This window comes from Carlito syrichta, unplaced genomic scaffold (genome assembly GCF_000164805.1).
Source record: "Carlito syrichta isolate Samal-C Ts95f unplaced genomic scaffold, Tarsius_syrichta-2.0.1 Scaffold143147, whole genome shotgun sequence".
NCBI lineage: Eukaryota > Metazoa > Chordata > Mammalia > Primates > Tarsiidae > Carlito > Carlito syrichta.
The window spans coordinates 59,803-79,661 of record NW_007087243.1 but is presented as its reverse complement, the minus strand read 5'-3'; the positions used below and the strand labels follow the sequence as shown (position 1 = coordinate 79,661).

The following is a 19,859-nucleotide window of genomic DNA, read 5'->3' as shown; positions in this document are numbered from 1 at the left end:
TTATCCAGTTATATAATGTTTAGTTACTGATTGTTTTTGAATCACATGCTTGCAAGTTTCCCTGCAAGTTACGAGACTAGGTTCCATTAGAACAGAGGAAACACTGCTGGGCTCAGCCTGTCATCCCAGCACTTTGGGAGGCCGAGGTGAGTGATTGCCTGAGCCTGTGGGTTCGAGACCAGCCCGGGCAATGTGATGAGACCTCATCTCTACAGTAAATCAAAAATTAGCCTGGTGGGGTAGCGTGCTCCTATAGTTCTGGCTACTTGGAAGGTTGAGGTGGAAGGATCGCCAGAGCCCAGCAGGTCGACGCTGGGGTGGCCATGAGCCATGAGCTCCAACTTGGGTGACGGAGTGAGACTCCATCTCAAAAAAAAAAAAGACAGAGGAACCACAACTCTGCTTGTCATTTTTATCCTTGACACTGATTTGTGCATGGCTTTTAGTAGGTAATTATTAAATGAATGAATGAATGAATGAATGATTCTTTATCATGGAAATATAGATGTGTTAATTCTGGTCAGTGGCTTATTTCTTGAAGCTCCAGCCAGAAGGTAGACACTTGGCAAAGTCCTGTCCGTGCAGTTTAACTGGAAGTCACGCTCAGAATTCTGTGAAATTAGAGCCTACCAGGGCTGTGTCTAAGAATTCTATGTGTATCTGTGTGTCAGGCATTTTTAAAATAGAAAATTACGTAGATCTTTTAAAAACTAATTCATCAGGACCATTCACATTTTCCTCTTTCTATTGGAACCACACCGTCTGCTGTTCTTTGCATGTTTGGCGGAGGGCACTGCCTGGGGAGGGGGACGTGAATCGGCAGAAAGGCCGCGGAACAACTGGCGGTGTGTGAGCCTGCCAGCGGGACTTGTTTCAGAATAAGCCTCATCAGCTTCATGGTGTTCTTTGGCAACTAATCGGAAAGGGGAAGTCGTTGTGCTTTCTGTTTTGTGATTGGGAACCTCAGTGTGTTTACCTGAGCAAGGGTCTCGGGGCCTCTGGCCCAAAGGGTTCACAGGATTGTGAAGATGCACAGCGCTTCCCAAGGCTGCGTGTTCTGTGTCTTTTATGTGACCACAACTCTCTTGTTTTTTTCAGTATATTTTTGGAGATTTTAGCCCCGACGAGTTTAACCAGTTCTTTGTGACTCCTCGCTCTTCAGTCGAGGTAAGGCGAAGCTGCTTGGGTGAGTAGTCTCCTGTACCGCTCCTGACATGTGCCTAACAAAGAGTTCCCGCAGGCAAGTGCGGAGACCCGGAGGAGGGTGCCCAGCCCCCGGCTCTGTTCGACTGCCACCAGCTTAAAGCAGGGCAGCATTCCAGGCGTAGCTGCTGCCCTCCTCCCTCTCCCCTCTCCCCTTGCCTCCCCTCCCTGAAGTATTGCTCGGAACCTGGAACCTCCCCTTTTCTCCTGGTGCGTGGCTGTCGCCAGAGAGCCGGTTGTCGAGTTGTATGCGCTCTGAGATGTCCCGCAAGTGGTGTACTGTGCTCATCATTTTGCTGATGACTTTAAGCTAACGTTATGTCATTTGTCTATGCTGACACATTTGCTTTTGTTTTTTGCTTAAATTCCTCGATGCCCTTGATCTACAATTTATTTACTTGTTTTCTTACTGAGGCCCATTTAGGTCTCGAGTTCAACTGTTGAATAATACTGTGATCAGCATTTTGTCGTGGCTCCTCATGCTCCTCTGGGTTTCTGCGGGATGGAGGTCTGGGGAGGAACTGCTGTGTTCTGCAGACACTGACATCTTCAGTTTCACTGGAGGCAGCCAGTTTGCTCTGAGGGGCTTCACTCTGTGCATTCCCAGCACAGTGTGTGAGAGTTTCTTGCTCACATTTAAAAAAAATCCTTGCTAATTCTCAGTATTGGTGTACTTAAAATGTGGGCTAATCCGATAGGTAGTAAATGGATTCTTGTTTCAGTTTCCGTCTCCCAGGTTTCAAACAGTTGAGCACTGTTTCATTTTTTCACTTGTCTACTGGCAATGTAGGTTTCCTTTTCTGTGAATTACCTGATGTATATCCCTTGTCTGTGTTTTTGAATCAAGTAGCTTGTCTTTTACTTACTGATTTTAGGATTGATAATCTTTGGTTGTACAGATATCTCTTCTTAGTATGAGCGCTTTTAAACCTCACACATTATGCATCTTTTTGTTTTTTTGTTTTTATTTTTTTGTTGGGTAAAGAGAGAGAGAGTGTGTATGTGTGTGTGTGTGTGTCTGTGTGTGTGTGTATTTTTGTTTGTTTGTTTTTGAGTTGGAGTCTCACTCTGTCACCCAGACTGGAGTGCAGTGGCCGCTCCTGGTTGGGCTCCGGCGATCCTTCTGCCTCAGCCTTCCAAGTAGCCGGAACTACAGGCACGCGCTACCACGCCCGGCTAATTTTTGACTTATTGTAGAGATGAGGTCTCTCCAAGTTGCCCAGACGTGTCTCGAACCCGCGGGCGCAGGCAATCCACTCACCTCAGCTTCCCAAAGTGCTGGGATTACAGGCTGAGCCACTGAGCCCGGCTTTTTTTTTTTTGAGTCAGAGTCTCACTCTGTCACCCAAGCTGGATTGCAGTGGCATGCTCACGGCCACCGCAGCGTCGACTTCTGGGCTCAGGGTGATCTTTCCACCCCAGTTTTCCAAGTAGCTGGGACTACAGGCACGCCCCACCATGCATGCGAATTTTTTGACTTATCGTAGAGACCAAGTTGCCCAGCCAACTTGCCCAGGCGGGTCTCAAACCCTGGGCTCAGGTCGTCTTCCTGCCCCCATCTCCCACAGTGCTAGGGTTGCAAGTGTGAGCGCCTGGCCATGGGGAGGACGTCTTCAATTTGTATGTCAAGTGAATTGAGTTTTTTAACCCGATAGGGTTGTGGATTTTTAGTTTTTAAAAATATCTGTAGAAAACTCTTCCCTCTAAGGTCATGAAGACATTTGTCTGTTTTCCAAAAGTTTCAAAGTTTTCTCTCCATATTTGAGTGTGTAATATGGCTGGGATTGGGCATTGATCTCTGTGTGTGTGTGAGGCGGGAGGCTGACTTGGCCCCTGGCACTGGCAGTCCTCAGCACCGTGCACTGAGAGCACTGCCAGGCATGCCTCTCCTCGTACTCAGGCATTTCGTGCCTCGTTCCGCAGCCTCCTGCCCGTCCTTATTCAGCACACGCTTTAATTGCTACAGCCTTTTCAAGTGCACACACGGGGCGGGGGGTGCCTTCTTGCAAGTAAGTATTCAAATAAACAGGTTTTCAGGTGATATGAAAGGGAAAATGCTCAGTATTTCAAACCTACAGACCTACTCTGCCACTTACACAGAATCGGTGGCCTCGGATAGTGGCCTGTATCTCTTACCTCCCTGTGACTTCCTCTCCCTTTTGTTTTTCAATTTGAAACAATGGAGATGCCTGTTTACTTCCCAGAAATGTTGAGAGTCGCCTAAAGTGTGGCCTGGCGCCTAGTGCCCCAAGTGTTAGCAGCAGTGGGTGGAGGCGTGCCGATGGTGAGTCACGCCAAACCTTCTCTTGCAGGAGTGATGGTGTGTCCATCAAAATGAATGCTAGCGTCAGAAATCTCAGGGCTTGATGTCTGGGCTTGTTTGGGGTCTTCTGTTTTTTCTTTTGTTTTTGAGCATGCATTGGAGTTGGGGTCGAGGCATGACAAAATCACAGTAACTAACAAAAGGGAAACCCAGGCTAACTGACTGATGGTATTGAATTGAGTTATTTTCCCCAGTAGTCGGGTCTGAATCATAACACTGTGTAATTACACAGGACACTGAGTGTTTCCTGGGGGCATGCACAGCTGGCTTGAGGGTGTGAGCAATGGGCCCTCACTTCCACTGTTAGTAGTTTGGCTTTTTATCTCTCAGTTAGTCACTGTAGTACATGGGCGTGCTCCCACCTGTGCCGTGGCATCCATGGCAGTCCGGTCAGATTCTTCATTTACTTTTTTCATCTGTTAGGATTTTTTTTTTGAGTTGGAGTCTCACTCTGTCGCCCAGACTGGAGTGCAGTGGCCACTCCCGGCCACCGCAGCCTCGACCTGCCGAGCTCTGGCGATCCTTCCGCCTCAGCCTTCCGAGTAGCTGGGACTACAGGCACGCGCTACCACACCTGGCTCATTTTTTTTGATTTGTTGTAGAGATGAGATCTCGCCAAGTTGCCCAGGCGGGTCACGAACCCGCGGGCTCAGGCAGTCCACTTATCTCAGCCTCCCCAAGTGAGGAATTACAGGCTGAGCCACTGAGCACGGCTTGTTAGGATCTTGATGAAATATTTCTTTACTTCAGGCCAAGAACTGAAAACCCAAATTAAGAAATATAGGGTGTTGAAATGTAAATGGATTCTGCCTCCCTACAAAAGCATCACTCCTCTCAGCTGAAAGCTTTTGGACTTTTAGTTGACTTGTTTGAGAGTTCACTACTGGCAAGATAAGGTGACCAGTAGTTTAACAGAATCGGGAGAAACTTTCAGGTGGTTTTTGTATGTGATCAGAAGTATGAGTATTAGTTTTTTAAAGGTAGCTAGTATCTTTTCCAAAACTATGCTCTGGTTTATAAGCCAAGGTGATTTAAAAATGAATTTTTCCAATGGAAAATGTACAGACAACTTATTTAATATGTATGTTTGATCCCAGTTATAGTCATGTTACAGATGTTCAGAAATAAGGAGGAAGTGCTCATTTTTCTTAAAAATTAAAAAATCTCAGTATTGGAGGTATGTACACACCTCAGTCAGTAAGTCCACAGCCCACAGTAATGTGGTGCGGGCTGTGGGCATAGGTGTGTGGTGTGAGAGTGTGTGTCAATGCTGATAAGGCAGAGTTAAGACAGTTCTCAGTTTGGAGTCTTCCTGGGATTTCACAGGAGGGCTTCATGGTTCACGGGGTCTTTTATTTTTTATTTTATTTTATTTTATTTTATTTTTTTGAGTTGGAGTCTCACTCTGCCGCCCAGACTGGAATGCAGTGGCCACTCCCGGCTACCACAGCCTCGACCTGCTGGGCTCTGGCGATCCTTCCACCTCAGCCTTCCAAGTAGCCAGAATTATAGGAATGCAATACCATGCCCGGCTGATATTTTGATTTCTTGTAGAGATGAGGTCTCGCTGCCCAGGCGGGTCTCGAACCCGCGGGCTCAGGCAATCCACTCACCTCGGCCTCCCAAAGGCGCGGTATGACAGGCTGAGCCACCGAGCCTGGCTTCACGGGGTGTTTTAGATGAAGAACAGGATGCAGTGGGAGCCCTGGAAGGGAGCATCAGATCATGACTTCTTCTCAGCCATGGGGCCAGGCTGCTGCCTTCGCGTGGCGGCAGTGCTGTTCTCAGACCTTGGGTCGGACATAACTGGGTTCCAGTGGTTTGCATTGCTTGGTGGCATGTGTGAGGGATTGTGTGTTTTGCTTCGCTTTTGATACTTTGTACTCTTAGAAATGGCTGTGCAGTGAGCCAGTGAGCTTTGGGCCATCACCACACTTGGATTCTGAAGTGCATTCACCTATCCAGTTAAGCCAGACTGGAGGAGCTTAGGGGCAGCAGGTGTTTGTCGGATGAGAGGCACTGCCAACCTGAAGAGTGAGAGAGAGGCGTACACAACCAGCCCCTGCCCCCACCGTGCTCACCAGCCTATGGGCAGGCCCCAGCCCTGCTCTTACCGGGTGCAGGCCAGAGACAGCCTGGAGCACACTCCTGGAATGGGGCAGAAGCGCCCTGATGTCTGTATTGGAACCCCGCTGGATGGATGGCCATCCCTGTGGCCAGGGAACAGTCAGCCTGGGCTCCTCATAGCTCAGCTACTCCTTAGGGTCACTGGTCTAGTCTCTCTGCCCTCAGCTGGTGCTCCCTGGGATCACGGATCTAGTTTCTCCATCCTGAATCGGTGCTCCCTAGGTCACTGATTCAGTTCTCCATTTGCCTGGCCTCACTGTAGCCCGCTAGTTCCCCTGTGTGACGGGTTGGGAGTGAGGTGAGGAGGTTTCGTGCCCATAGGGTTATCTGGGAGGAGGCCACTGGGTGCAGGGCGACTGTTCTGAGGGCTCTCCGCTTGGACATTGTTTGCAGTGGATGGTGCTGCGGTCCCTTCTCATGTTGGGGGCATCTCCAGCCTGCTGTGCTGTCTCAGGTTGCGTTTTCTCTTCTCTACATGCAGCAGAAGTGAATATGTGGGATTATGAAACTGTTTGCTTTGACTCAGTAAAAGATGGTGTCCTGGTGTTACAGTGTATTATGCAAATACAGGCTCGTTCAACACACTTTCATTCCTCAACATAGTACAGCTCCCCGTCACCAGGGGGCATCCCAGTGTCGTTAACAGAGGAGAAGGCACACTAGCTTCCAAACTGCCTTGTGACTGCAGAGGCTCATGGAGACTTGGCTTCCACTGACACTTACAGCCTCTGTGCCCATGGCCTCCCAACCACCTTCTTGCTCCGGATGTGTGCCAGCATCAACGCTAGTGTATGGAGTGGGCTGGTCCTGCCCTGTGCTGTAGTCCATTCAGCTCACTACCGTGATGTGTGCCAGGTGCCCGGGTGGTGTCTGGATGTGCCACCCGCGAGTCTTAAAGGTGCAGCGTTCCTTCTGCATCGACCTGAGTTTTCTCAGCCTCCTAATCGTCAACCTTCTCTGGGGAGAGAACTCACTGGGTTAGTGGTGAGACACGCTTTTACCTCTGGGACTACCGGATTGCCATGCTCAGAGGCCACGGGAGAAATCAGCCAAGGAAGCGGCTCAAACAGCAGCTCTGGGGTGGTGGTGGGCGTGCATCACCTGGGAGCCTCCGACGGTAGCCACCCAGGCCCTGCAGGCCCCAGCTGTTGCCCTGTGGCTAGCGGATGTGGCGGAGCACTCGCCAGGAGCATTCGCCAGAGTGTCGTTGCCTCGTTCTTTTGTAGTGCCTTTAGGTGGCGCTGTCTGTGCCCTTGCCTCACTCCTCCCTTCCCAAACTTCTCCCAGGTGTGTCCATGGGCAGCTTGTCCAACCCTGAAATGCCAGGAGGAAGGAGAGCACTCCGTTCAGAGTGCCTTTCTGCGTCTCACCAAGAGTTCGACCTTGCTGGCTGGCTTTCTCTCTTCCAACACAGGGTGGCCTCCAGCCGCTGGCTCCGCGTTCAGGACGTGTGAGGCCAGGGAGGCCTGGCACCCAGGTTTCTCTCTGGTGGGCCTCCCTCTGCTCTTTGGCCACAGACCTGGGCCTGGCCTCTCCTGCCTGTGCTGTGGCGTGGCCATCATGGCCACGTGGTGCAGATCAGCAAGAGCCATTGCTAGTGGACAAAGAAAAGCATCTGTGGTCTTGATGACAAGTCGCCGACGTCCTGTGACAAGGGTTGTAGCGCACACATTTATGTGACTGCATGTCCATCTGCGTACTTTGTGATCTTTTGGCCTCATTTTTGAATCTAACAGTGATAAATGTTGGCAGCATTCATTCAGTGGTTTTCCTTCACTTCAATGAAGATGGTCGAGATGTTTACTGACTTTCCACGTGTGTTACTCTGCCAAAGTCATGTTGTGAGAGAAGTTGCATGAATAAGGAGCCTCAGAGAAGTGTCACCCTAAGAAAATGGCATGCGTTGGGTTTTACCATGTTGAATTAATTTGTTTTCCGGTTCCTCCCGCAGCTTCCTCCTTACAGTGGAACAGTTCTGTGTGGCACACAGGCTGCGGAGAAACTCCCTGATGGTAAGCTGCTCGCTCCTTTTTCCCTGGGGTGGGTGCTGGACATATGCCTGGTGGGCAGGCTCCCTGCCCACATTGTGTTCCCGTTTGTTCCTGCTTTCTGAGTAAACATTTCCTCACAGCTTGAGGTTTGCTGTAAACTGTGCTGTATCTAATCACTGACATGCTCTGACTAAGGAATTGGTTTTAAAGCTTATCCTGTGCTCCAGACTGCCAGCCATCTAAGGTGTAGCTCAGGAGATGGTTGTTAGAACTCTTTTTTTGAACAGCTCTCAGTGCAGCAGTCACGTCGCTCTGTCCCCCGTGCCAGCACTGTGTTGCCCCATGGCGGAGCACAGTGTCAGCAGGTTTCTGAGCATGTGTTCTGTGTACAGCCAGGGGCAGCACGGAGCTGCTATTCTTGCAGTTGACATTTGTGTCCCGGCCTGTCACTGGCTCTTGGGAGCGCAGATCACCCTTTCCTTCCTGGTCTGACACTGATTTTGGTCTCCGACCAGACCTTGATCTGGTGACCAGAGACAGTCGGGTCAAAGTGCAGCAATTTTGCACTGTGAACACGCCCACTGCTGGAACACCAGCAGGCTTGCTGAATTGTCACAGGCTTCCCTTGCTCATTGCAAAGCCGCCTAGACCATTTTTCAGTTTGGATCATGTGAAAGGCTCTCGCCAGCCTTCGAGAAGTGGAAGCCACACATTTTCTTAGAGAGCTGGGATTTGAGTTTTCTGTTTAGTCAGCATGGTCAGATTTATAAAAGTTTTAGTTAGCTGGGCTCGGTGGCTCAGCCTGTCATCCCATGCCTTTGGGAGGCTGAGATGAGTGGATTGCCTGAGCCCGCGGGTTCGAGACCCGCCTGGGCAGTGAGACCTCATCTCTACAATAAATAAAAAATCAGCCGGGCGTGGTAGCGCATGCCTGTAATTCCGGCTACTTGGAAGGCTGAGGCGGAAGGATCATCGGAGCCCAGCAGGCGAGGCTGTGGTGGCCGGGAGCGGCCACTGCACTCCAGTCTGGGCGACAGAGTGAGACTCCAACTCAAAAAAAAAAAAGTTTTAGTTACAGTGTAGGTTTACATATAAACCGTGTAAAGACTGACCAAACGTTTTGTCTGTAACATCAGATAGCGATTATATCCAAAATGACGAGCAGGTTTATAGAAACAGTGAAACAGGAGGCCATAAGGGCATGAGCAGATCTCGCAGCGCTCAGGACAAGTGAGGAAATGAACGGAACTCCGGGGTCTCCACCAGGCTGCGCTGCCTCCCGGGCCTCCTCACCGTGGTTGTCTTAGCCTCCCAGCACCCTGAGCCCATGGGTGTCTGGTGGTGCGGACACCTCCTCCAGGTGGGGCGCGCACACCTCCTCTGGGTGGTGTGGGTGCTTCCTCTGGGTGGGGCATAGGCACCTCCAGCTCCGCCCAGCATCCAGTTCTGCTCCCTGCCTCCCACTTGCCCCCTCCTTCCAACTGCGGACCCTCTGCATTAGCTGCTTCCTGGCTCACTCTCTCTTTCCATCCTCTGTTCCTTGACCTCAAAGTCCATCTCGCCACCTGCCTGCGCATTGTGACAGGCCCGTGGAGAGGCCCCCTTTCTTGAAGCTTTCTTGTTCTGTTTCCCTTGAGTGCCTGTCCCACTGAGCAGTGTTTGTTGGCTCTGTCAAGGTTTGCCTCCACCTGTAGACAGCATGTCTATCAGCTGCACACATAGTGTCTCAAGTGTCATTTGCCCTCTGTGTGTTTATTGAATGAATGAGTGACGTAGAATGCTTTGATTTGCTGCACCACAGCCAGCTGCAGTAAGAATTTATGGGCACTCATCCCACATTCACTTGGATGCCTCTGCTTTCTCGATGGTTCCTGAAACTCAAGGTGTCCTATTCCACAACCCCCGCCCGTTATCCTTCACGTTCCACCAACCTCACAGTGGCTTCTGTTTGAAATTGATCAGTGTCCTGTGTCCAAAACTCCTTTTTTATAAAGGCAATCACAGCCCCATCTCACCCTCCACATCATTATCCTCAGTCGTATTTGTCTCCTGGTAAATGTAAACTCTCTGAGCAGGCCTTGCCTTTCCAACCTCTGTATCCCCCTGGGATACCCCTGGCTCCTCCCCACCCTGCATCCCAGGCCACTGTACTGCATGCACCCCCATGAGCAGCCCACGAAAAAGGGTGACCTTGTCTTATTTGAGTGGATTCTCCTTGCTCCAACAAGCCCACTGTCTGCATGACCTGAACGTTGAGTTTCCATCTTCCCTGTGCATTGATTGTGTGGTTTAGGCTAAGTTCCTGGCCTTCCCCACTCCTCCAGCCTGGCAGATTGGGCTCGGGGCTGTTGCCATGCAGTGCAGGGCATATGTCCATGGCCAGCATGCCTGGGTGGGAAGAGGGCCTGCTCCGGCCGGGGTGCGCCCCCACCCCCCAGTGATGTGACCATGCACACTCTGTAGAGATGTTTTGATAACAGCCAGAGCATGTCAGAATGGCTCCGTTCATGGCACATCTCATTCCAGAACGCTTCATGTTCTGATAAGATTGGGAGTCGAGATGTGTGTCTGCTGGAGTCACCAGTCTTGCATCAGCTGTGGGACGTGACTGTTAGTGCTGTGTCCCTGAGTGCGCCATGGTCCGTGGAGGGAGGTGCTCGCTTCTGCAGGCACTTTGAGATAGCAGGGCACAACCAAGGCCTGGAAGCAAGTTGCGGACAGAAAAGTCATTGTGGGCAAAGGAGTCAGGTTGTTCTGGCCTCATATAGGACCTTGCTGTTAGGCATGCCCGTCATCAGTGTCTCTACCAGGGACTTGCTATGGCTGGGGGTGGGATTTACCCCCCAACCCCCTCCAGGGGTTGCTCCTAAACAAGCCAAGACTCTGGAGGCCTTTGAGACCCCTGCCCTCCCCCTCCCACTGGCTGCATGATTGGCCTCTCTCTAGACCTGTAATTTTTTTTCTTTTACAGAAAGAATGACAAGGGTCCTTCCAAGGAAAAACACATTGAGTTCTCTGAAGTACACCATTCTTTGGGTGTTATGTTTCTTTTCTTGAAATGCATACCTTGAAAATAAAATTGGCCCCTTATGCTAGACTTGAAGAAATCTTCAGTTATGCATTAAAAATGAATAAGGCATATGTCATTTCCTTAGCTTTAAAATTTATAACCTTTTCATCAAATATAAGATGACATTGATAGGGCAAAGTGTCTCACGCTTGTAATCCCACACTTTGGGAGCTGAGGAGAAGGATTACTTGAGCCCGGGAGTTAGAGACCTGCCTGGGAAACATAGCCAGACCTCATTTCTACAGAAAAAAAAAAAAGACAAGCATGGTAGCTGAAGTGGAAGGATCACCTGAACCCAGGAGGTCGAGGCTGCTATGAGCTATGATTGTGCTACTGCATTTCATCCTGAGCGACAGAGTGAGACCCTGACTCAAAAAAAAAAAAAAAAAAAAAGTAAAGAAAAGATGACATTGATGCTCAATGTCTGTTGAAAGACAGATTGATGTAATACTCAATCTAGTTTCAGAGATGTGAACTCTGATAAAACATATATCTTAGTGTGAATGGGATATTTAGATTATGGTTAACTGGGAGAAAGTATTGGAAGCTTCCAAAATTTCAAAGTTCACTGTTCTAACTTTATCTTTCTGTATTTTGGGGAGTACATTCATCACTTGTGGAGTTAATTCAGTGTGAATTCATTTAAAGAGCATTAACATGTGTTCATGTAAGGACCATTTTTCACACTTCCGTTAAGGTTACCAGCAGAGGAGACCAAGAGATAGATTATTTGAAAGCGTAGTTCTGAACAGCATTTTTATTTATAGGATTCTTTGTTTAATTAATGTTTTGGGAACTATTAAGTCACAGCCCCTAAATTAGTCCTTAAAATTTTTTTTAAATTAAGTTGTCCAAAATACATGTTTCCTTTTCTCGGGCATAAAGAATGCTGTAATAGAGTCAGATTTGATTGATGGGTATTTTTAAACTGGCACAGTATTTACTTTTTATTAAAAATTCTTTCAGATTTCTACCTCCTGAAACCCTTCCTTAACTAGGAGGATAATACAGCCTTCTGCTTTTCATATTCCCAAATTAAATATAATTTTATAGCTATTTATTCAGCACAGAAATATGTCATAGCTTTGTTAATTAGGAAGAGAATTTAAGGTTTTACTTTTCCAAAAGAATGTGATAATTATTGGTGCTTTTCTAGTTGGTGGAGCTGTATTCTTAACTGATCGTTCCTTTGTCCACAGGACACGAGTATCAGAGAATCGAGTTCGGTGTGAATGAAGTCTTGGAACCTGGTGACACTTTGCCAGGAAACCCCGGCTACAGTATTTCAAGCACATTGAACCCTCAGGCCCCTGAGTTTATTCTCAGCTGTACGACTTCCAAAACAACCGCTGAGGGTGTGGATAAGGACACAGGCTATGGCTCCATCGACTGCCAGTATCCAGGTTCTGCCCTCGCCCTGGACGGCAGCTCTCATGCGGAGGCAGAAGTTCTGGAGAACGATGGTGTCTCAGGTGGTCTTGGACAGAGGGAGCGTAAAAAGAAGAAAAAACGACCACCTGGCTATTACAGTTACTTGAAGGATGGTGGCGATGATGGCATTTCCACAGAAGCCCTGGTCAACGGCCATGCCAGCTCAGCAGTTCTGAACAGCACTGGCTCAGAGGACGCAGAGTTCATGGGTGACATGCCCCCGTCGGTTACGCCCAGGACTTGCAACAGCCCCCAGAACTCCACAGACTCCGTCAGTGACACTGCACCTGACGGTCCTTTCCCTGGAGCACTCGGTGGGGACTCCAGGACTGCAGGGCAGCCCGAGGGGGACCCTGGGGCTCACTGTGTTCAGTCCTGCTTCCCTGCAGAGGCTGGCAGGGACACCCTGTTGAGGACAGCTGGGGCTCAGCCCTACGTTGGTACCGATACTACTGAAAGCCTTGGGGTTGCTAACGGGCAGGTACTTGACTCCTCAGGTGAGGGCACAGCCACCAACGGGGTGGAGTTGCCCGCCACGGAGAGCATAGACTTAGACCCCGCTAAGCCCGAGAGTGCGGTACCTCCCGCTGACGGCATGGTCTCCATGGCAGGCGCCCTTCCTGCCAGCCAGCCCAAGTCCTGGGCCAGTCTCTTTCATGATTCTAAGCCCTGTCCCTCCTCGCCTGTGGCCTATGTGGAAACTAAGTATTCCCCTCCTGCCACATCTCCCCTGGTCTCTGAGAAGCAGGCGGAAGTCAAAGAGGGGCTTGTTCCGGTTTCAGAGGATCCTGTAGCCATAAAGATCGCAGGTACAGTGAAAGATGCACAGCCGTTGTGCAAGTGGGAGCCGGTCAGCCGCTGGGTGGGCAATAAGGCCACCTGGGCTTGTAAGCTGTGGTGGCCGTTGGTTACTTGTATTTGTAGAGACTTCTGCAGAATGCCTGTGTCTTGAATGCTGCCTAAAAGTGAGAGAACATAGAAACAAAATGGGTGGGTGGAGGGGTCATACCTTGCCACGTAGTGAGAAGTTGCTCTCTGTTAGCAGTTCTTTTCTGTTGACACATCGCGTTTCCATGTCTTGCCTTTTGATCAAGTACTTCAGCTCTGCAGTGTCACTCCGTATCCTGGGAGCGTGTGTTCCTCGGGCACAGCTCGCCCTGATTTGTTCTCAGTGTGCACTTTCTCCCTTAGACTCCTTGGGCTAGAAGAAAGCATTTTGTGACTAACATGGGTTTTCTTATGTCTGTTTTGGATTGAGTAGATGGATATTTTTTCAGTTTTGATACATCAAGTTCAGCTCTTTTTTTTTTTTTTAATCTGGGGTCTCACTCCATCGCCTAGGCTGGAGTGCAGTGGCTTTTCTGCCTCAGCCTTCCAAGTAACCGGAACTACAGGCATGTGCTATCACGCCCAGCTAATTTTTTGATTTACTGTAGAGATGAGGTCTTGCCAAATTGCCCAGGCCATTTTCGAGCCTGTGGGCTCAGGCAATCTGCTTACCTCAGCCTCCCAAAGTGCTGGGATTACAGGCTTGAGCCACCGCGCATGGCCAAGGTTAGCTCTTGACAGGAAAATAAAGAGTTTGAGTCTGGCCCAAAGTTGGTATTGTGTTTTAAAGTGCTGAGGCCCTAACGTAGGAGCAGTTCATGATAAAAGTGTGAAGCTGCCTAATTCACGGGTCATCTTTTCAGTAGGAAGTCAGAGGTACAGAGGAGCATGTGTGCTTACACAGCCAGGTATCACTTAGCAGTGGGACATGTTTTGAGAAACATGTCGTTAGGGGATGTTGTTGTCATCATGGACCATCATGGCGTGAACCGACACAAACCTGGGTGGGGTAGCGCACCGCACACCTGGGCGGTCTGGTGTGGTCTGTTGCTCCTGGGCTACAGGCCTGTCCAGCACGCATCTGTCCGGAAAGCCGCAGGCAGTGGTTGCACAGGTGTCAGGGCTTGTGTGTCTAAGCGGATCTAAATGTAGAAAAGGTGCAGTGCAGATGCAGGTGAAAAAAGACCTGGCCCACCTATGTAGGCGTCCTGTGACTGAGGCTGCAGGCGAATGGTGCCTGGGTGGGTCAGCGAGCACTGGTGAGCAAGCCAAGGCCCCGGGGGAGACCACGCCGCTGGGACTGAGTGCTCTGCACTCGGGCTTTGCCTGCAACATGTATGGAAACGTTGCTCGGCATTGGTGAGAAGTCAACCCGAGCTTCTGGAATGTTTTTACTTTATGAACTTCAAAGACTTTTTAAAGCTTTTGAAGAATTTCAAAGCTTAAAATACAACTGTGTACAGCTGCACAAAGATATTTTCTTCCTTTATATCCTTACTCTATAAAGTTTTTTCTATTTAAAACCTTTTTTTTTACTCTCTAAACTTTTTTTGAGCAAAAAATAAGACACACCCAGGGCGTCTTGATGATCCTGTGTGGGGCCAGGATCATCAAGACGCCATTAGGCAACAGGACATCTTCAGCTACATTATAATCTTCGGGGCCACCGGCAGATACACGGGCCGCTGTCAACGAGGCGTTGGTGAGTTGGTGTGTGGCACGTGACTGTACAGGTCTAAGAAGCAGAGGCTCTTTCTTCGGGTTTGCTTCTACCAAGAAGTTTAGTAGTCAGCTCTTCAGATGCTTGCCCTAGTAGCCAAGTTAAAATAAGATGTCTCACTTAGCATACCCGTTAGATAGTATGTTGCGATTTAACTTTGGAACTCCTGATGGCATTCATTGATGGAATGTAGTAGCAAGCTGCAGGTGCATGTCCTTCTAGGAATTCCTGTCAGAAATAAAACACATTCTTTTGATGGCAGCAAGCAGTGCTTTTTTTAAAAAAAAAAAAAATGTATCCTTTATTTAAAAAATGCATTACTTTAGGTAATCTTGATGTTTGGAATTCTCTTGAAATTAGAAAATAATAGATAGACTAACCATGATTATTTTGGACTTCATATGTTTGTATTCATAAACCTTTATGTAGATATCTAAGTTAAAAGTTCATTTCTAACTTATAATGGGTCATCATAGGAGTTGCTGTTTCTAAGTGCAGAGTCCAGAGAGCATTGGGTAAAATTTTTGTTCCTAAAATTACTTCACAAAGTCAAGCCTCCCATCCTGGGAAATGTTCTCAACCTAGATTTAACATAAGAAAGGAAAGTCTCATTTGAAAGTTTCTAGAGCGTTTTACTCAGTCACGTGACTAGAAATGTAGCTTGAGAACTTACTGTGTTCCACACATGCTAAAATCCAACTGTTAACCAGCTTGTCACTCCATGGGAGGGGTCCACTTGGTTGCTTCTGAGCAGATCTCACATAAATTCTCCCTGGCACATTTACATTCTTAATCCTGGTTTGACTGGGCCTGTTGGGAAGGTGTTTTAATTATCTGAGCACAGATTAGTTTCTTCGAAAGTGTTCCTCCTCCTCCTCCTCCACGCTGATGCTCGAGCCCTCAGTGGATAGAGTGAGTGCCATGGCTAGAGTAATTGCTGGCGGTCTCCCACCGAGTGATGAGCCGTCGTGACTCTGGGATCCTAGGGTCCAAGGTAAAGGGCACGGTTTGAGATTTTTTCCTTCTGTAATAGTCTCTTAGTTAGGGACATTTTTTTCTTTGAGTCAGGGTCTCACTCTGTTGCCCAGACTAGATGCCGTGTGGCATGTTCATGGCCACTGCAGCCTCGACCTGCTACATAGACTCAGGCAAGTAGCTGGAACTATAGGCGTGCACCACCACGACCAGTGAGTTTTTTGATTTAGTGTAGAGACGAGGTCTCGCCATGTTACCCAAGCTGTTCTCCAACCCTGGGCTCAGGTAATCCTCTCGCCTCAGCCTCCCAAAGTGCTGGGAGTACAGGCGTGAACCACGGTGCCTGACTGGGACTTACTTTCTAAGAGTGATATATTCAGTTTGTTATAAGTCAGAGCTACTGCCACAAGCCTCCTTTAATGGCCGTATTTTTAAGCGTAGGCCCACTTATGTTAAGCAGCATTTAAGTTATCTTTTCTTAAAAGATCTGCTGATGTCGGTTATAGTGGGGCATCTTGCATTAGGCTCTTCAGTATCTGTTTCTACTGAGACAGTGGTTTTTATGTTGATCATGATATATTTTTTTTTTTTTGGGAAAGCGGTAGAAGTGAGCAGTTTTGGTGCAGAGGCTGAGGCTTGAGGGTTGCCAGAGCTCAGGAGTTTGAGGCCAACTTGGGCAGCACAGCGAGATCACATCTCTTAAAAAAAAAAAAGAACAAACCTATTCCTTTTAAAATTCTTTGCCTAATCTCCACATGTGGCTATTTTTTTTTTTTTTTGAGTTGGAATCTCACTCTGTCACCTAGACTAGAGTGAGGTGGCCGCTCCCGGCCACTACAGCCTCGACCTGCAGGGCTCCGGCAATACTTCCACCTCAGCCTTCCAAGTAGCTGGAACTACAGGCACGCGCTACCACGCCCAGCTAATGTTTTATTTATTTTAGAGATGAGGTCTCACCAAGTTACCCAGGCAGGTCTCGAACCCTTGGGCTCAGGCAATCCACTCACCTCGGCCTCCCAAAGTGCTGGGATTACAGGCTGAGCTACTAAGCCCAGCCGGCTTTTTTTTTTTTTTAATCTCAGGTTCATTTGTTTCACATGCTCACATTTCTGGCCCATGTGCCCTCTCATCAAGTCTGCCTAATAAATGGCAGCTAAATTTTATAGAACCAGAAATGAAATTAGGAAGACTGATCAACTATAAAAGAAGACTAGGAGTCACATGTAAGGCAATTTGTTTGTTAAATACTTGCCAGGGTTTGCCTATCATTTGATTTTGATTTTGATTTTTAAAATTTTTGTATATTTGGGGGTTACAAGGTTAGGTTCTTACATGCATGTATTGCATAGTGAAGTCCGAGTTTAAGAACACTCGTCACTGAACAGTGAACATTGCTCCCAGTGGGTAGCTTTTCAACACTCACCATCCCCTGTCGTCGTTTCCGGGGTGTGCTCCACTCAGTACATCCATGTGTAGCTGTTACGTAGCTCCTACTTGTGAGAACATGCAGTATTTGACTTTCTATTTCTAAGTTATTTCTTTTAGGGTAGTAGCCTTCAGGTCCCTCCATGTTGCTGCAAAAGACATAATTTCATCCTTTTAGTAGCTGATTGTATTCCATTGTGTGTGTGTATGTACATGCACTTGGTTAATTTGATAGGGATTATGTCAAATCTGTAGATTGCTTTGGGCAATGTGGTCATTTTAATGATACTGATTCTTCTAATCCGTGAACATGAGACATTTTTCCATTTGTTTATGTGTTCTATGACTTCATTCACACACACACACACACACACACACACACACACACACACACTTTCCTGATCCAGCCTTCCACTGACAGACACGTGGGTGACTCCGTGTCTTTGCTATTGTTAATAAACTGCCATAAACATACGAGTGCAGGTGTCTTTATGATAGTGATGATTTCTCTACCTTTGGGCATATACCCATCAGTGAGGTTGCTGGATGGAATGGTAGTTCTATTTTTACTTCTTTGAGAAATCTCCATAGTGTTTTCTATGAAGGTCGTGCTAATTTACATTCCCACCAACAGTGTGCAAGCATTCCCTTTCTCTGCCTCCTTGCCAACATGTGTAGCTTTTTGACTTTTAATAATAGCCATTCTGAATGGTGCAAGATGGTATCTCATGGTTTTATTTGCATTTCTCTAATGGTTAGTGATGATGAGCATTTTTTTCAGATGTTGGCTGCTTGTGTATCTTTTAAAACATGTTTGTCTGCTCATGTCCTTTGCCCACTTTTTTTTTTTTTTGAGTTGGAGTCTCACTCTGCTGCCCAGACTGGAGTGCAGTGGCCGCTTCTGGCCACCGCAGCCTCGACCTGCTGGGCTCCAGCGATCCTTCCACCTCAGCCTTCCGAGTAGCCGGAATTACAGGCGCGCGCTACCATGCCCGGCTGATTTTTTGATTTATTGTAGAGATGAGGTCTCGCTGCCCAGGCGGGTCTCGAACCTGCGGGCTCAGGCCATCCACTCACCTCAGCCTCCCAAAGGCGCGGGATTGCAGGCTGAGCCACCGAGCCCGGCTTGCCCACTTTTTAATGGGGTTGTTTGTTTTTATCTTGTCGTTGGAGTTCATTGTAGATTCTGGATATCAGCCCTTTGTCAGATGCATAGTTTGCAAATACTTTTTCCCATTTTCTGGGTTATCTATTTATGCTGCTGATTGTCTATTTTGCTGCACAGAACTTTTTAGTTTAAGCACACTTTTCTATTGTTTTTGTTACATTTGCTTTTGAGGACTTGGTCATAAATTATTTTTCTAGACCAGTGTCCAGAAGAGTTTTTTCTTGGTTTTCTTTTAAGGCTTTGATAGTTTCGCGTCTTAATGTGTGGCCTTTAATCCACCTTGAGTTGGTTTTTGTATCTGGTGAGAAGGAGGGTTCTAGTTTCATTCTTTCATGTGGTTGTCCAGTTTTTCCAGCACCATTTATTAAATAGTATGTCCTTTTCCCAGTGTATTTTGTGTTGACTTTGTTGAAGATCACTTGGTTGTGGGTGTATGGCTTTATTTCTGGGTTTTCTATTCTGTTTCCTTGACCGGTGTCTGTTTTTATACCATATCATGCTGTTTTGGTTGCTGTAGTCTCATACTATAATTTGAAGTTGTGGTCGACGAAGTCTTCAGCTTTGTTCTTTTTGCTTGGAACTGTTTTGGCTAGTCAGACTCCTTCGATTTCACATGAGCTTTAGGATTTGTTTTTCTCATTGTGTGGAAAAACGACGTTGCTAATTTGGCAGGGATTGTGTTGAGTCTGTAGGTTGCTGTGGGCAGTATGGCATGGTCATTTCCACGCTGCTGGTTCTTAAGCCTGTGAGCGTGAGATGTTCTTCCTTTGCTTGCGTCCTCTACAGCTCCACTCATCAGTGTTCCGCAGTTCTCCGGAGAGAGGCAAGCCGCACACAGGAGCATTTCGAAGTGAAGTGCACTCCACTCATGATGACGTGGACTGTTTATCCGCTTCCAGGGGTTCTGCGTTCGCCTTTTCGGTGGCAAGATCGTCTTTCCGATGTAGGCCCTGTGTCTCTTTGGCTGTTTCTTCTCCAGCATAAACTGTTCCTTAAGGAACGCTGGAGATGCAGGGGCAAGCCTGTGTCTGAAACAACACATGACTTCTGAGGGTCGGAGAGGGCTTCGGTGCCTGGTTTGTGTCAGCCTGAGAGGAGCTCATTGCCGTTTCTCAGTAGGAAAAGAGGAGCCAGGAGGCAAGTATAGGAAGCTTGAAAGCCTTAGTGACTCTTGTTTGACAGTGGCTGGAGAACGTGATGCATCCTGTTCGCCCCACTGAAGAGGGAGGCAGGTGGGGCTTGTCTCTGCGCCGCCTCCCTCACAAGACTCCAGAGTTGACGAGCATGTGGTGGCGGAAACCAGACTTTAGTGAGCATCAAACTTTTCCTGGGTTTTTGCTAAGGAACATTCGCTCTGTTCCACACTAATCACAGGTAGAGCTATTGTGTATTTGGTGTTTTGCTTTTGAAAGTATGCGTCAGTGTGTTTTGTTGTAAAGGGTTATGAAGAATGCTGGGCAAGGACGGGGGCCAAATACCCAGGAAGACAAGTTAGAATTCCAGTGAAAGGAGCGGGAAAGGCGAGCCCTGAAACAGCTCTCAAGAAAGTCTGTTAAAATGTCTGTCTAGCCATGTCATTTATTTTGAATTGTTCATCA

At 48.0% G+C, this 19,859-nt stretch overlaps 1 protein-coding gene across 2 annotated transcripts in view; it reads left to right on the top strand.

The window, feature by feature from the left end:
* Positions 1-1,058: 1,058 nt before the first annotated feature.
* Positions 1,059-19,859, top strand: part of USP10 (ubiquitin specific peptidase 10) — a 40,070-nt gene continuing 21,269 nt past the window's right edge. The window contains exons 1-3 of one of the 2 annotated variants that reach the window (XM_021708625.1): positions 1,059-1,167; positions 7,605-7,665; positions 11,914-12,954. In XM_021708625.1, coding sequence (XP_021564300.1) covers positions 12,351-12,954 — 604 coding nt within the window. In that variant the 5' untranslated portion in view covers positions 1,059-1,167; positions 7,605-7,665; positions 11,914-12,350. The remainder of the gene's footprint in view (positions 1,168-7,604; positions 7,666-11,913; positions 12,955-19,859) is intronic. The other variant, XM_021708627.1, reaches the window with a different exon arrangement.